The sequence below is a fragment of the Mustela erminea genome, chromosome 18 (genome assembly GCF_009829155.1).
Source record: "Mustela erminea isolate mMusErm1 chromosome 18, mMusErm1.Pri, whole genome shotgun sequence".
Taxonomy (NCBI): domain Eukaryota; kingdom Metazoa; phylum Chordata; class Mammalia; order Carnivora; family Mustelidae; genus Mustela; species Mustela erminea.
In genome coordinates this window covers 43,056,290-43,073,423 of record NC_045631.1, presented here as the reverse complement: position 1 = coordinate 43,073,423, position 17,134 = coordinate 43,056,290, and the positions used below count along the sequence as shown (strand labels likewise).

Below are 17,134 nucleotides of genomic sequence, written 5' to 3'. Positions count from 1 at the left end.
CTCAAAGCTCTTTTTGAGGACTAGAGACCCTAGTCTTAATGGACTAGAGAACACGGGGGGGGGGGGGGGGAGAGGAGATGAAGAATCAGCATTAAAAATGCTGGCCTTGGCTTTTGCTAAGAAAAGGGATTTTGTGCTCTCCATTCCTAACCACAGCCTGGCCAGGGAAATGACTGCTGTTGGTACATACGTCTGCAAGCAGCAGTGAGCATCTTGGCCGAGAAGCCCCTGTCACCATGCACGGAAGCCCCAAGATTTCCTTCTTGGTTTCCATCACCAGTGCCCGCTGATTTGCTCATCCTGGACTTGTAACCAGAATCCCTCCTCCTCGCGCAAGCAGATGCCCTCCCCTCCTCGTGGCTTTCCAGTTTTCTCTCTTGCCTTCCAGAGGGTTGCCAACAAGGGGCTTTCTTGGTCAGGATAATCAATGCTGAGCCTCATGGAATTGGGACCAGTGAGATATCTTAAAAAGCTTTCTTCTGCCTCTGCCTCGGTCTGTGGGGACCAAAGATAGAGACCTTGGGCCATTTGTTGTTGGGGTAACAAATGAACTTGGCCTGAGAAAGGGACTTGGTGGGGCTCAGCCCTTTGAGGGCTCAGAGCCATCGTTTTCTTTGTGATGCTGGTCCACAGTTTGTTTTTGAGAAAGCCCAAGAGGCCCAAGGAGGTAAAGATTACGAGCTGGAGCTCATTGTGATATCTGAAAACCGCAGCTGCCAGCACGTGGGAGGTGCTGGAGGGCAGGCTCGCCTTACACACCCCTCTCTCTAGGTCACCTGGGAGCACCAGAGCAATGTGGGAGTTTGCTGTGCCTGGGAAGTCTTTGGGGAGGGGTTGCAGTGAGCACACCCTGTTCCCTCCCCCTGGGCTGAGAGAAACGTGGGACCAGCCCTGCCCCAGCCTGTCCTCATTGGTTGGCATCAGGCAGAGGGGGCTTTAAAAAGGCAAACGTGTCCCAGGCTAGGGACCGGAGCCTGTGCTACTGCAAGGCAGGCTGCCTTCCTCCGGCTGGCACCATGCAGCTCTCTCTCGCTGTGTATCTCGTCTGCCTGCTGGTGCATGCGGCCTTCCGGGTAGTGGAGGGCCAAGGCTGGCGGGCCTTCAAGAACGATGCCACAGAGATCATCCCTGAGCTTGGCGAGTTCCCCGAGCCCCCACCAGAGCTGGAGAACAACAAGACCATGAACCGGGCGGAGAACGGAGGGAGGCCCCCTCACCATCCCTTTGAGACCAAAGGTATGCATGGGGGTAGAGGAGAGCATTTTTCCCACGAGGGGTGGCTCTCTGGAAGGTTCTGAAGCCTGGGGTAGACCTTCTGCCCCGTTGTCAGCACTAATGGAGGGACAGCCTTGCCTGGAGGCAGGGGGAGGGTGGCAAGCCAGCATAGCCTTGGTGTTCCAGCTCAGGAGGCTTGAGGCTGGGGTGGGGGCGGCTGGCCACAGGAGCCTGGGGCAGGAAGGATGCTGAGGTGGTGAGAATATAACTCTGGGACTCAGAGCCTCTGAAGGCAGACAGTTTCCAAGAATCCCCTCCTGAGAAGACAGGAGACGGGTCTGGCCGCTGGCATCCCTGGACGGGGAACCAGGCAAGGGAGCCCTCCCATCCGTGAGCACCTGCGGGAGGCAGACGCTCTACCCAGGTTGTACTTAAACCCTACCCTGGGGATCCACCGCAGGGGAGCCCCCGGAGGTGAGCCCCCAATTGGAAAGTGAAGAAACAAAAGCTCCAGATGTGAAGTAACTTGGTAGGGAGTAGAAGAGCTGAGATTTGACCCCAGTCTGATCCCATGCCAAGATAGCCCTGGTGGAGACGTGGGGTGGGGTTGGGTGGGGGGAGTGCTGGGGACAGAAAGCCAGAGCAAGTCCCCACAAAGCAATGGGAAGAGGACATTCCCGCCACCCCGAGTCTTCCCAGTGAGCTGGCCCTTGAAGGAATGGGAAGCTGCTTGTCCAGGCCCTGGAGGGGAAGTAGCATCCTCTGTGAGGGCAGTGGATGCAGGTAACCCCATCTGTCCCCAGGTCCAAGCCTTGCCTCGTTACTAGGGAGGGGGCCTGACCCTTGTGACAAGGCAAGGGCTCTCGTGGAGGGCACATCTGGGCTTCTGGTCAGGTCTGCATGCAAAGCCTAGGGGGCTGTGTGCACAGCTGGCTGGAACCGCTGGGGGTGGGGCCGGAATGACACTTCTTGGGGAGGGCCTCACTGCCCTCCAGTCATTGTCTGGGTGGGAGAGGAGTCCACTGCCCAGGCCCCCTCATCTCATCTCTCCCTGCCCCACAGCCAGCTGGGAATGTGGGGCTCTGCCAAGGGGACAGCCCCACCAGGGGCCTGAAGACTTGAAGGCCTCAAGTCTTCAAAAGGGAGGGCAGGAGCATATCACCCCGCCACTCCCCCCGCCCCAGGCAAGGTTGATTAAGCTTAAGGGACTGCTTCCTGGGCTCTATGGGGTCCAAATACAAAATACCCACCTCCCTGGGCTCCCAGGAGAAGCCACAGGCCCCCAAGGAAACTGTAAGCTCAAAACAAAGTCACCTTCTATAGAAGTGCCTGATGTAGGGTACTATTCTTGGAAAGCCCCAAAGCCTCCTTCCCTTGGCAAACAGGCCACCCCCACACACTCCCCCTGCAGCCTGGGAGCAAGGGTGAGGGTGGAAAGCCAGCCCAGAAACCAGAAGGTCAGCCACTGGAGGAAGACAGACCCACCTCTCCCCTGCTCCGCTGGTTCTCCGGAGCCTGGGGAGTGGAGGCCTGGCTTCTTGGCCTTCTCTCTGCTTTTGGTCCCAGGACTGTTTTTCATCCCCTTGGGTGACAGACAGATGTTCATATGAGGACCAGCTGTTTAAAAAGCTCCCATCTGTCTAAGCCCACAGTAGGAGAGTTGATTAAGGTGACTTCGGGGGACCAAGCCAGACCTTAGAGCACAATCTTCCCCATCCCCCGTCCCCACCCCAACCCAGGAGCAAGGCTGGGCCACCATCGGAGATCCATTAAAATGGCACCAAAAAAAAGAGATGTGCCCAGCAGCATGCCTAGTACACAGCAGGTGCTTAATAAGTGTTTGCAGCAGCTGAACCTATAGGTTTTCAGACAGGGCTCCATCCCCTCTGATAGAGAAGTAACTGCAGTGAGAGGCAGCCCTGTGCCCCGCCCCCACCCCAACCTCCCACGTGGGTGCTCAGACACACAGCTTCCACCCTTATAGGAACCCAGAGGGGCTGGGGCCCCAAGAAAGCACAGTGAGGACACCCAACTCTGCCTTTCGGGCAAGGGCCTTTCCCTCTCTAGGCTTCCCGGTCCTCTGTGATGATGAGGGGGCTGGACAAGCAGCCTTTGGCTCTTTTCAAGTCTAATGACTCCTCCCCACCTCCTCTTCTATCTCTCGCCTCCTCCGCAGCTGCCCTGATTTATTCCCTTCAATTAACCCCTACTCCTTTCTCCATCCCCTCACCAACCCTCCCAAGTGGCTGGAAAAAGAATTTAGGAGAAGCCAAGGCCATCATGCAGAGGGTGTGGCTAGCACCTGCTCTGCCTAGACCAGGCACTCGCCGACACGATGTGACTTATAGAGGGAGAAAAAGACCCCCTTGGAGAAGAACACATAATAAAAGCCAGTACTTCCAGCTCTTACCACATACTCACCGCGGACCCTGCGTTATATACGCCATGGATTCACTCCCTAACTGCTCAGGACAAACCAATTTTACAGATAGGAAGCGCAGAGAGGTTAAATGACTTGCCCAAGATCACACAGCGTTGGAGCTGGTATTTGAACCCCAACAGACACTTGGCTCCAAAGTTTTAGGGGGAAAGGGTGGGCCAGAGGTCTTTGCATCAGCCCCAGAATACCTGGGCAAAAGCAGCTGGAAAGTGGCAGGTTTGGAAAAGGCGGGTTGGGCGGGGTGGGTGGCGTGCAGGAGGCCGCCTGGCCTGACGCAACCTCTCTCCGCAGACGCGTCCGAGTACAGCTGCCGCGAGCTGCATTTCACCCGCTTCGTGACGGACGGACCCTGCCGCAGCGCCAAGCCGGTCACCGAGCTGGTGTGCTCGGGCCAGTGCGGCCCCGCGCGCCTGCTGCCCAACGCCATCGGCCGCGGCAAGTGGTGGCGCCCGAGCGGGCCCGACTTCCGCTGCATCCCCGACCGCTACCGCGCGCAACGGGTGCAGCTGCTGTGCCCGGGGGATGCGGCGCCGCGCGCGCGCAAAGTGCGCCTGGTGGCCTCCTGCAAGTGCAAGCGCCTCACCCGCTTCCACAACCAGTCCGAGCTCAAGGACTTCGGGCCCGAGGCCGCGCGGCCGCAGAAGGGCCGAAAGCCGCGGCCCCGCGCCCGGGGCGCCAAAGCCAACCAGGCTGAGCTGGAGAACGCCTATTAGAGGCCGCCCGCCGCGCCGCGCTCCCCGACCCGCGCCCTAAGCCGGGCGCGGGAGTTTCTGCCCTCTGCGCGCGGTCTGACTGTTTGCATCTCCTTGTAAATGTCTGCAGCCCGGGGCAGGGGGCGGAGACCTTCCGGGCTCCGGCAGGAGGGAGTCCGGCCCTGCGGATCTCGGGGAGGGGGGCCAGCAGAGCCTCCCCACCCCCACTCCCCAGCGTCCCAGGGGGGTCCCGCAGGGCAGGGACGGCGTTGAGAGTCACACACACTGAGCCACACAGCCCCGCCCACCGGGGCCGCCCACCTTTGCTGGTTCCACTTCAGAGGACGGCAGAAGAGCAAGCATTTCGCCGCCCAGGGTTTCTATGGGAGCGGTGGGGAATGAGAGTCCGGGGACTGGTTAAGAAAGTTCGCTAAGATTCCTCCTCCACTCCTCTGCCCCCTCCTAAAGCCTTTAGTGCCTTGTTGTGCCAAGAACCCAGCACTGGGGTCCGTAGATAGGATTTCCAGTCTGGACTCTGCCACTAACTCGCCGGATGACCTTGGACCGCGCTCTTCCCTTTCTGTCCAGAGTCTGTCCTCAATTTCCTCTTTGGAAAATGAAGGTGGGCCTGGGATTTGTATCTCGAGGAATCTACTGTCACATGATTCCAAGGCCTTGGGTGCCGTTTGAATGGGCAAAGGAGAGAGAGGGGGGTTGGACTGGATTACTGCCGTGGTCATGGTCATGGCTAGAATTCAGAACTGTAATCCTCTGATCTGACACCCAAACAAGGGTGGTGGGGGGAGTCTTTTTTAGGGCTGACAAGCTCCTGGAAGAAGCTCGTTCTTTCCAGCCTGGGCTCCCCAGATGTTTGCCTACCTCCAGCACTCCACCCCAAAGGATGCAGAAAAGATACCAGCAATTGGGGTAGAGAAGGAGAAGGTCCCAAGGCTGGGGAAGGCTGGGGGAGACCGGCCAGGAATCAATCCCCTATTCCATCCCCCACCATGGCCATGTTTTAAAGTCACCTTCTGCAGAGAAGCTTGAAGTCCCAGGACCCTGGGCTTGCCAGGCCCAAGGAACAGCCAGCCCCCCATTAAGACCAGCAGATCCCTTTGGAGGTGTCTCCTCCCGCCTAGCACTCACAGACGTGATTCTGTCTAGCAAGTAGCTTCTTACTACTGTTACCGGTGGTGGCGCATCTTACATTAAAATAATATTACTTGGGGAAAAATTACAAGTGCTGTACATATGCTGAAAAAACCCGCAAAGCCCGTTTGCTGTCATCCAAAAATCTTTCGGAAAGTCATTTCCAGACACCTCTTACTTTCTGTGTAGTTTTTCATTGTTTAAAAAAATTTTTTTTTTTTTTTTTTTAAACAGAAGCACAGACCATGTGAGAGCCTGCCGGGCTGGTCGCTTTTTGCAATCCTTTCATGTGGGATTTGTCCACAAGAATGAGAGTCGTGGTTCTTAAAAAGAGTTAAGTTACGTATTTATTTTCGCACTTAAGTTATTTATGCAAAAGTTTTTCTTGTAGAGAAATGACCATGTTAATATTGCTTTATGAAATACCAGTCTGTTCTCTCCGAATCCAGAGGCATTGTTAATAAAGACAATGAACCATTTCAGAGAGGATGTGGTCTCATTTTGTCAGCCACACACAGTCATTTCGTCAAAGTTAACATCTTTATCCTCCTGGTCACTCAGACTTCAACCTTGGAGGCACCTTTGACCGTGCCACAGGGGCCCTTGTGGCAATTATGTCCTCCCTTTGAAAAGTCATGTCTGTCCCTTCCTTTCCAAACCTAGACCTCATTCCTTCACCGCAACCATTGTCATAACTTCAGCTTGGTCTCCCTCAAGCAGCCTGCCCTCCACAGTCTTCCAGAAACACCATTCTCATTGCGCCACACCCCTACTCACAATCTTTCCCTAGCTCCTCCTTGCCCAGGATTGAGTTCCGGCTTCTCAGCCTGACTCGAGAGGCTTTTCCCTGCTTGAGTCCCCTACCCCACCCCCGCCCAGCTCTACCAAACTTCCTTCCGACTCCCAAGTGGCCACACACCGCTGCTACACTCATCTCTGCTTTAGTTTACCCCCACGTCTGAAGGCCACCACAATGACTCCTTCTCGTTTTAGTTTTAGGGTTCATATTCCTTGCCACCTTTGAACCTGAACCTTCCAGGGATGTTGCAAACCCGGCTGAGCTCTCCTCAGATGCCCCAGGCCCTTTGTCCCTGCCATGACTTCGGTTTCTCATTCTACGTCTTCCATTTGATACTGGTTCACCGATCATGTGGCTCACCTAGCCAAGCCCTGCTTAGTGCTGAGAGTGACACAAGCCACATACGACTCAGTTCCAGCTCCCCGGGGGGCTCCGTCAAGTGTTTTCCCAAGCACGAATTGTATGCCTCCCTGGTGAGAATGGAAGATCACAAGCAGGGACAGCGGCTTGTCCTTCCCTCGGTCTTGTGTCACCAAGGTGTCTCACAGCGCTGGACACTGCCTGACACACAAGAGCTACTCTTCAGTCACCACAGGGAGAGATGAGTCAAAGCTTTGAATCCAGTCCAGCCCCTCTTGGGGTAACCCCACCCCAAAGCACCCCCCCCCAGCACCAAGGACTTTTCACTTTAACTCCCAATGATCCCTCCTCAATTCCTTATCATCACCAGCAAGTTTCTGATAGTAGGCAGTGGGTGTCTTTTCTCTAGACCCCGAGGACGCCCCAGCGAGAGCCTGCAGGGAATCCACGCACTGAGAGGAGTGTCTCAGAGCTGGGAGTGAGAACAGGTAAGAAATGGATACATGGTCCAGCCCCCAGACGCCCTGTGGTCCAGTGGATGGGGAGACGGGCTCTGGAGCCAGGCTTGTGTTTGGGTCTAAGGCAACTGGGGCATCAAGGGGTTAAGCATTCGTCCACAGCCTGATGTGGGTTTCATTCCTGCTCAGATGCTCACTCAAGCCGCCCCAACCTGGTGGGCACATGGGCAAGTCATCAGGCCACATTGTACAGAGTGTTAAGGGATCAAGCATAGGAGTAATCCACTTTGTGGTAGGAACGAGGGGAAACACTTCAGGAAGTTTTCACAGAGGTGGGTGCTGCTTAGAGGTTTGGCTGGTGGAGAAGGTGGCACAGGGTTCTGAGTGCGGGGTGTGGCCCGAGCAAAGGCACTGGGGCTGAAGGTGCATGGCTGCGTTCGTGAGGGCATGAGACTTGATCCGCCACATTCCTCAACATGCACTGAGTCCTCGCAGTGGGCCAGGCAGCATGGGGGGAAACTGGGAATCCCAAGCAATGCCCAATCCCAGGTACACCTAGGGTCTGCTTTCTGGGACCCCGAGACCCAGGAGGGATCAGCCCAGCCTATAATCCCATTACCACGAGGGGAAAAAAAAAACCCAAAGCCTAAATTGTAGGTCGGGCTAGGGGTTATTTATGGAAAGTTATATTCTACCTACATGGGGTCTATGAGCCTGGCGCCGATCAGAAACGGAACAGACAACAGGCTCAGCCGGGAGGGGTGGCGTTCTGCTGTGGGGAGCTCATGTTCTCGTGGCTCAGCCAGACGTGGGGTTTGTATTAATAGTCTTGAGAGTCAGACAGACGGAGGGGCAGAGGGAAACAGGTCTCTGTCTCTCTTACACACACACACACACACACACACACACACACACACACACATACACACTGCATCAGGCTCTCCCTATATACCAAGTACCAATCAGGCCACTTTTGCTTAAGGAGGTAGAGCAGAAGAAATTCGAAGAAACCACAGGGACCCAAATGTCCATGCCTGTCCTAAAGCGGGCAGGACTTGGGCCACCAGGGAGTGGGGGGAGCCCACACACCAAGCTCAGAGTCAATGCCGCTAGAAACTGGTGCCACCCGCCCACCTCCCACCTGTTCCCTGGCAGGGGCCTGCCCTCATTCCTGATCACTGGCTCTAGCTCTGGGACCTGCGTAAACTTTCCTGGTTCCCCCTCCCCTCCACCTCCACGTTCCTGGAGTGCATCGTCTGTCTTCTCCCTTGTCCCAGGGCAGGCGAAAACTCAGGCTTCCGGAAGCTCCGACCAGGGGTTGAAGTTCCTTTCATCGCTAGAGTGGCAGGAAGCAGGGGGAATGTCACTCTTAATTCACGCAACCAGGCGCCCGATTTGTCCGGACACGGACACCTGTTGGCCCATCGAAGTTATTAATAGCTCCCGCTTTTACTCTCAAAAATACCCTGTTCGATCAGTCAGTTACATGACTTTTCCAGCTGCAGATGTAAGAGATACAGCTCTCTGTGGAATGGCTGGGACTCAGGTGCTGGCCCTTTTGGGATGTCCCCGGCACGCCTCCTCGAGGGCTACTGTTCATCCTCCGGGTCTCAGCCAAAGTATCCACTTGCCCTGCCTCATCTTTCCTGAGCAAGGCTCTGTTCCTCCAGAGAGCTCACCTTCATAGGGACGCAGGGATAGACTCATTCTTGTAAGTGTTCCATAAATCTCTCCCCTCACCCCGACTCTGAGACCCGGAAAAGCAGGGACTCTGGGTCTGTGGCCGCTCACCAGGGCACCCCCAGTACCCAGCATACAGGACGTGTCTAAGGCGCATTGTGGTTGCATCGGTGTTCAATGTATTCCGGATTTCTTCTGCTCTGGGGATTAGGTGGATGGAACCGACTCGGACACGTGGACGATGGTGGGAAGAGGAGGGGACTATCCGGCTTCTAGCAAAAGCAGTGCTTCGCCTGGGTCCTTGTAGGTTGGGTCTCTGAGGGTAAGACACAGCTCCTCCCCTCAGCAGTTTGTAATCTTGCTGGGGAGTCAGGTGGAAAATACCGCTGTGGAGTATGTGGTCATTTGGCACCAGAGAGGTAGAGACCTGAGGGGGGGGGCGGAGCTTCTGGGGAGCCAGGTAGTGGTAGGGGTGGGGTCCGGCTGAGCTGAGCTTTGCAGACTGCCTGGGTGAGGAGGGGCAGGGAGGAGAGGCAGTGGAGGAAAAGAAGCAAGGCGGGTGCACACCCGGTGGGCTGGGGCGAGGCTGGCCTGGGACCCGGCACGGAGCTGGCTCTCTCGCTCCAAGTTTATTGCACAAAGAAGCAGAAGCCTGGAAGGAGAGAGAGGCGGGGGGCTGGGGTGGGGTCAGACACTGTCAATCGGGGCAGGGGGGAGGAGGCTTCCGGTAGCTGGAGGAGGGGGGCTGAATCCCTACTAGGGCAGTGCTGACTTCTATGGAAAAAGCCAGAAGCTGCGTGCTGGGTGCTAAAGGATGACCCGAATGACCTTCTACCCTGTGACCTGGCAGCCCTGCCTTTGGTACAATCTCCCTTCCCCCTCCCCCCACTCTCCAGTTTCCCTACAATCTTCTGAGGTGCCTGAGCCTGGTGGTGGCAGTTGCAGGTGGGAGAGAGATACTCACAAGGGAGGGTAGGCCACAGACAGGAGGAGAGATTCCAGCGGATCTCACCAGCCCTACAGCTTCCTGAGGGCTGATCCTGCCAGCAGGCTTAAGATGGAGGCAGGAGAGATGGGGCCAGGAGAGGAAGTTGGGGAAAGGAGAAGGTAGGCATGGAGAGGAAAAGAGGGGGTGCTCATTCATCCGTCCATCTGTATGGACAGAATGCCCGCTGTGCGCCAGGCACCGCCCTAGGCTCTGGGCATATGGCTGTGATGAATGGGACTCGTGAAGTTCATGGTCTAGGACCAGCAGGGAGACATATGCTGAATAACAAAGAAAGGCACAGCGTAATCCCAAGAGTGAAAAGTTCTGGGGAAAAAAAAAAATTCAGCTGGTAAGCAGAGAGAGAGAGCTTTGGAGGTGGCCAGGCCAGGCCTCCATGAGGAGGCAGGACTTGAGCTGAGACCAAAATTCAGGGAGAGAGTGAACCACAGAGGGACCTGGGGATGCATGGGCTAGAAAGCAGACAGCGAGTGCAAGGGCTCTGACAGTCTGTAGGGGGTGAAGAAGGGACACCGCTAATTGCCTTGGGTGCCTTTCAGGCGTCTCCAGGCTAAGGCTATTAACCCCTGATCTGGAAACCAGCATGATAATTATAATTATAGTGGGGAGGGGTGTGGCATGTGTGTGTGTGTGTGTGTGTGTGTGTGTGTGTGTACAAGAGAGTGAGTCTCTCTTTGTATGTTCTCCTGGCTCTGTATATTAAAGATGAAGGGATGGTTCCCAGAGAAGAATGTTTTGCATATTGTTCATTATGTAGCTATGGATGTCTTTGTTCTTCAAAAGCATGATAGGGGCGCCTGGGTGGCTCAGCAGGTTAAGCCTCTGCCTTTGGCTCAGGTCATGATCTCAGGGTCCTGGGATGGAGCAGGGAGCCTGCTTCCCCTTCTCTTTCTCTGCTTGCCTCTCTGCCTCCTTGTGATTTCTGTCAAATAAATTAATTAAAAAAAAAAAAAGCATGATAGATTCGTTTAAGTGAGGCTGTGGGCATCCAGCAGATGTATTCCTTCTAGGAGACACCTAAGTCATGAAATTTATACGTAACTGCAGAAAAGTCACAGTTTACTTTACTGGATGCCCACAAAATCCAGGCTGGGAAGGAAGCAAGGATTAGCTTGGCCCAGGAAAGTAGGAACATAAATGTATCGATTCTTCTTTCCTGGCAGGCACAGCTCTAGCCCAGACACATAAATGTATGTGGATACATAGACGTGTTTGTTGTATTCCCACTAGGTCAGGGGATGGAGATCTGAATGGTAAGTAAAAATTGCCTAAAAATGAATTCCTTCTGGAAAGATTCATTCTTACTTCTCTGAACTGTATAAGAACATTCCCATCAAGTCCCAGAATGCACTGCAAACCCCTTTCTAGAAGGTTTGCTTTCATCCTGTTCCTCGGTTTTGCATATGCAGTCACATGTGTATACGTGCACACACACACGCATGTACACACACACTATCTCTACTCTGAGCATACGATGTCAAACCTTCCCAGGTATTCTAAGCACCTCCTGTTTCTGCCCCCTTGGTTAGCAGGTGTCCAAGAACCAGTACTGGCATCCGGGGACTATGAACTGTGCTTCACATCAGATCAGAATGGTGGCCAGGTCTGGACAAGACCGAGCCCCACGTCTTCCAGAGACACCAGACAAGAGGCCAGAACTGCACATCAGCTCTGCCCGGAGGCTAGAAGTGGCCAGGGGTGGGGGTGGAAATGTTTCCTTGTGCATTGTTCTTGGGGGTTCCTGGGATCTGACGCGCAACTCTCCTCCAATCAGGAGAGCTGGCTGGAGGCAACAAGACTGGCTTAGGTCCCTTCTCAGTCTCTCCCCTGTCCTCGACAGCACCACCAGATGGATCTTTGTTTTTTTAAAAAACAAAGTTCAAGTTTTTTTTAAATGCAGGGAATTCACTGTTTTAGCATTTTTGCTCCATTATTTCTTTTCTCGTAAAAACAAATAGAACATTCTAGATAAATTTCTCTTTGTGTTTCTCCCCTTCCTCATGCCTTTCCCTCACCCTTCAGAAGCAACAATCCATGTTTCTATACTTTTCTATACATATATTATTTATAACAATATATAGACATGTGGTTTTAAATTTTATGCACATTTTACCATACCATACATATTCTAAAATTCACCTTTTTTTACTACTCAAAATCATGCTTTTACAAAAAGATTTTATTTTTACTTATTTGAGAGAGCGCAAGAGGGAGAGATATCACAGAGGGAGAGGGAGAAGCAGACTCCCTGATGAACAGGGAGCCAGATTCGGAGCTTGATCCCAGGACCCTGGGATCATGACCTGTGCTGAAGGTAGGTGCTTAACGGACTGAGCCCCCAGGCATCCCTCAATATTATGCTTTTAAGATCTGGCCATGCTGGATCATTTTAAATATTGAGTCCTATTACATTGTATGATTACACCATGATTTGTTTATCCATTTTTCTACCTCTGGATGTTTATTATGTTTTCTGCTTTTTCACTGTCACCAACAATGCTGTAAAGAAGTTGCGTGCGTTAGTTTCCTAATATGATGTATGGTAGAGTTTTTTCAGAACAGAAAAGAGTGAGTGTTCTAATACAAAAATCTAATCATATCACTTCCCTGCTCAAGATTCCTCTTTGGCTCGCTATTACCTAAAGGATAAACTCTGAACACCATAGCTCACAGAGGTGTGATCTAGTTCCTGCCTACCTGTCCAGTCACACCGTCGACCACTGGCCTGTATAGCACTTCATTCCCTGCAATAGTGTATTTCTTTTAATTTCCAAAGAGCCCAAGGAATTTTGAAGCCTCTGTGCTTTTGCACCTGCTGTTCATTCCATCTAGGACACCCTCCTTCCACTTCTCTGGCCTGGAAAGTCCTCTTCATTTTCAGGCCAAGTCAAATGCTGCTGTGCCAAGGGAATACTGCCTCATAGTGGCTGCCACACGGGCTGAACTTGGCTGCCTTCCCTCTGGATTGAGTCTTTTGAGTCTTTTGAGGGCAGGGCCCCAGCTTTTGCACATCTGTAGCCCCAGTGCCTTTGCACAGGCCACAGCAGTCAGTGCTCGGTAAATATCTGTTGAATTAACGGGCATTTGGTCGGTGAAGCATGCTTTGAGCAGCAGGAAGGAAAAGTCCAGCTTCCTTGGAGCTCGACAGCAAGCAAGAGCTCTGGAACAACTTTTCCAAAAGCTTTCCTTCCATCTGAGTCCCTCTGAGCTTTGTCTCATTGTTGCGGGGAACAGGGCCCCTCCCAAGAAACCAAGTCCCTGGCTGTTTACCTAGGTTGTTACCAAATGCCTAAATTACAGATATCTCTATCACTTGGCCAACAATTTGGTGTTGCGGTGTTAAGTTATTTCTATGTTTGAAGAAAACAGCTCAGCTCTGACTAAAGAAATAAATGATATCATTTTTCATTCAGGCAACCAGATTCCTTGGTACAAAAGGCTCCCTGGGGAGGAGCGCCGGGACAGCGTGGCTCCTCTGAGGCTATTTACATCTGTCAGCTTCTCTAATCTCTGGCCTTCCTTCCTCTGCCTGCTTCCTTCCCTTTACACAGGGGCCCGTGTTGAGCCCCGGACTTGCAAGGAGGGCGGTGAGCCACTGTCCTCACGTATGTGCTGGGGGTGGGTGGGGGTGAGGTTTTGGCCAGTGGCATTTGGGTTTTTTCTTTTTTCTTAGAAACCAGCCTCAATTTAAGATAATGACTCTCCCTTATTTGTAGGGACTTATTTTTCCCTGGTCAGCTTGGTGAAGAGAAGTTGAATTTAAAAGGGGGAACTTTTCTAAAACAGTTGCTAGACGGTGTGCAGGGCACCGAGGGGCGTCCTCTGGGTCACCTGTTTTAGGAGTCCGAGTGCCCCCTCTTCTCAGTGGACTCCAGGGCTTGCTATGACAGCGGGGTAGGGGGGATCAGGAACAATGTCCTTGAAACCTGGGGTGACAAGGACCCCGAGGTACCATTTGGTCCCGACTTTGCTAAAACATCCCAAGCCCTGCACAGTGAGCCCCCACCTCCTCTTCAGCGGGTCTCCCACTGTGGGAGTCCCCAGCCTCCACCCAGCCCTGGCCCCCCTCCTCCCACACTGCCTCTTTTGCCATTCCTCGAAAGCACCATCCGAGACTCTTCCCACCACCTGGGACGCTCTGCCTGAATTCTCTGCCTTCCAACCTTGGTTGGCTCAGACGTTGCCTCTGACCTCTCCCCCTCTGAAACAGGACCCCGCTATTCTCTTTCCCAACGCTTCTCGTGATTTGTCACTTTGCATTAGTGTCACATCGCGTCTGCTTCTGCCGCCCCATCGAAAGCTCTGTCAGGCAGGGGCTGAGGGCCTTCTCCCCACGGTGTGCCCAGTGCTGAGGCCACGGAGCCCTGCACACAGCAAGTGCTCCATAAATGTTCACCAAGTTTGTGAACCAGCAAGGGGAAGCGGCCACCAGCCCTGCTACACGGTTAAGCCACCGGGGCAGGTGTCACTGAAATATCACGTCTGTTGGCCCACGTGGCTCCTTTCCTGGAGCAGGAGTGAGAGACCCGAGACCTGGAAAATTCTTCTGAACTTTTCAATCTCTTGTTCTTAGTCTCTTGGTGCGTGAGATGCTTCCCTTCCCTCAATCACCGTATTCTCCCTTTTTTCTGATGATCATGCCTTCCCTAAAGACTTGATTCTACTAACGATACTGTTCACGCTGAAGCTTCTGCTCTCAGGGCTGACCAGTTGGGCACCTGCAATCCTTCAGGGACTCTAGCCAGATGCCTGGGGTCCCCCATGACTCCTCCTGCCCCCCACAAACCCTGCATCCAACCCACCGACCACCATGTACGTACGTGATTTCTCCCTCCTACCAGCTGCCTAATGTCACTCTAATCTCCTCATTTCTCTCCAGTGCGGCTCCCTGCTCCACATTGCCCTTGTCCTGGCTTCTGAGGTTTTCTGGCCTCTGGTCTCACCTCCTCCAAGCCAGTCTTCCCAAAGGAGCAGAATCTGATTCTGCTCCTCTGCTGCTTAACACTGTGGTTCCAGAATGGTGAGCCCTCACCTTGGCCAGGCCCTGGGGTAGACCTGATCAGACCTCCGGGCTTTCCTGCTCCTTCTCTTTCCGCTGCCCGGACACTTCCCAGGTGCCTCCCTGGGCCCCATTCAGTTCCCCGAAGCCCCAGCTGTCTCTTACCTCCCGTTCTTATGCCGCTTGCCCCTCACTGAAAGTCTCTCCTGCCTCACCTGCTGCTCTCGCCGGAAGTGCCCTCTGAGCATCCCCCTCCCCGCAACACCCCCCGCCCCCCGCCCCGCTGCTGCTGTGGTATTCTCACGGTGGGTTGTAGTTTCCCTCAGTTTGCTCTTGCTACGCCAGTGCTCTTTCACTGCCAAATCCCAAGGATGGGGGCTGGCTGTCACGCTCAGGACTGCAGAGAAGAAAGACCCTGATTTGAAAATCCTGTGACTTGGGACTCGTATTGAAGGATATGAATTGAACCATCTTCCACCGGGGATGATCTGATCTCCCTGGAGGGAAACTGCTTTGAGTTTAGAGGCCCCTGGGGGAAAAGAGGAGCCCTAGACAACCTGTTGTCCGATCTTGTCTTCATGCAGGCCTGATTGCTTTCCAGAAGTCCAAACCAGAGAACAGCCCTCCAGGACTCCTGGAGAGGACCTGAAGCCGAGGAAGTGCCTCACGGAAGGACCGGGCCACCTCCCCCTCCTCCTGGGAGGCAGCCCGAAAGAGGGCACAGCTGCCCTAACACGTGGGGGTGAGAGGGACCTCTCCTTCTTCAGCCCTGGCTATTAAGAGATCTGTCCCAGGTAAGCCGTGTGTGTGTGTGTGTGTGTGTGTGTGTGTGTTTGGGAGAGGCGGTTACAAAGAAGCTTTTTCTGCTCTTGAAAAGGGATTCATGATAAGGACTGGAAAGGGTCCAGCCAGGGCAGCCACGCATATGGGAATAAAGGAATTATTACAGGCATTAGACTTTACCCAAATGTGGGATGAGCTGAGGTCAGTGATGTTTCTGAAAGGAGACTGGGGCAATCAGAGGAAGTCTTGCCATGGGTGACAAGTTGGAGCTCGCCGAGAAATTTGAGAAGCCAAGCGTGTCCCGCTGGCCAAGGGGGGCAGGAAGAGAGCCGATGGAGAGGCTGTGGGAGCCGTTGCTCAGCAAGGCCCGTGGGCAGGACAGGGCGCAGAGGAGCACAAGGACAAGTGGGCACAGCGGGACATCCCCGCCTCTGTCTCTGGCAGTACCCGTGGAAGACAACCTTCTGAGAGCCATGGTGCTGCCTCTCTTCTCTTTTCCAAATCTTCTGGAAGTTCCTCTTCTGAGCAACTCTGCTGCAGGCCCCTGTGGAGAAGGGGGTTCTGGGAAGCGTTTTTTCTCAGTTTAAGGGAACCAGGGCACAGAGCCTGCTCCACCCAGCTCCCCAGCCTTCTCGGCTCGGCCCCCTACCCCTGCCCTGACTCTGAACGATTTACACCCCCCCCAACCCTGTGCTCCTAGAGGGCTTGTCACAAACCCATAAAGCAGCCCCCATTGCCTGCTGTGTTTTCTGCTTTAAATTTAGAGGCCCCTGGGGGATCCCCAGATCTCAGAGTCTCTTGGGGACAAGGACGTGCCTGCTGGTTCAGGGTGTGGGGCTCTGGCCAGGGAGCCAGGTCCAGAAGCCACTCAACTTCTGTCCTCCAGTATGACCCGGGGAACTTTGTTAAAATTCAGGTTCCCAGTCCTGGCCTCCCTGAGATTCTGGTTTGGTGGCTCTGGTGCGGAGCCCAGGAATCTGCATTTTTCTAACCAACCGCCTCGGGTGATTCTGACGCAGGCAGTCCACCATACCAGGTTGACTCTGACCGGCCCGAATCTGTTTTTTATAGTTTAAATTGGATTCTTTAATAGGAGAAACATCTGTTTCTTCTAGCAGAAAAATCAGTGACATTTGCATCATCTATTAACAATAATTACTGTCAAAATATCTGTAAGTCCCTATAGGTCATATGTTACTTTCACTGAAAGCCCTCAAGGGGCTTTTAAATCCTAGGGGATTTAAATGTTCCCACATTCCCTGAAGGGCTGAAGGCAGACCACCAGGGAGGAGGCCATGGGCATAAATGTAGAGGTGAGTTGTGGAGCCCTGCCAGGAGCCTGGCCTGGGCACGGAGGCCCAGCAATGCCTTGACCCCGAGAAAGTCTCCTTGCCTTCTCAGGAATGCTGAGAAGAGCTAAGTGGGTGGTGGGTGGGCTCAGGCCCACGCATGGGACGGCATAGCAGCCCGTGCTCTGAGGACCTTCTGTGCCGGTCTCCAGAGCTGCTAGAGCAAGAAGCAGATTCCTTCCCCAGCACAGCAGTGAGGAAGAC

At 53.9% G+C, this 17,134-nt stretch overlaps 1 protein-coding gene across 1 annotated transcript; it reads left to right on the top strand.

The window, feature by feature from the left end:
* The first annotated feature begins 436 nt into the window (after positions 1 to 436).
* SOST (sclerostin) lies at positions 437 to 5,939 on the top strand. Its single transcript, XM_032322824.1, has 2 exons — positions 437 to 1,236; positions 3,947 to 5,939. The coding sequence occupies exons 1-2, from the start codon at positions 1,017 to 1,019 to the stop codon at positions 4,366 to 4,368; spliced, it is 642 nt and encodes a 213-aa protein (XP_032178715.1). The 5' UTR covers positions 437 to 1,016; the 3' UTR covers positions 4,369 to 5,939.
* Positions 5,940 to 17,134: the final 11,195 nt, after the last annotated feature.

What these genes read in the sequence shown, in the direction of transcription:
- SOST (XM_032322824.1), top strand. Translation starts at nt 1,017, where the DNA reads ATGCAGCTCTCTCTCGCTGTGTATCTCGTCTGCCTGCTGGTGCATGCG. An exon ending in CCATCCCTTTGAGACCAAAG is followed by an intron (nt 1,237 to 3,946) that starts GTATGCATGGGG and finishes CTCTCTCCGCAG; the next exon opens with ACGCGTCCGAGTACAGCTGC.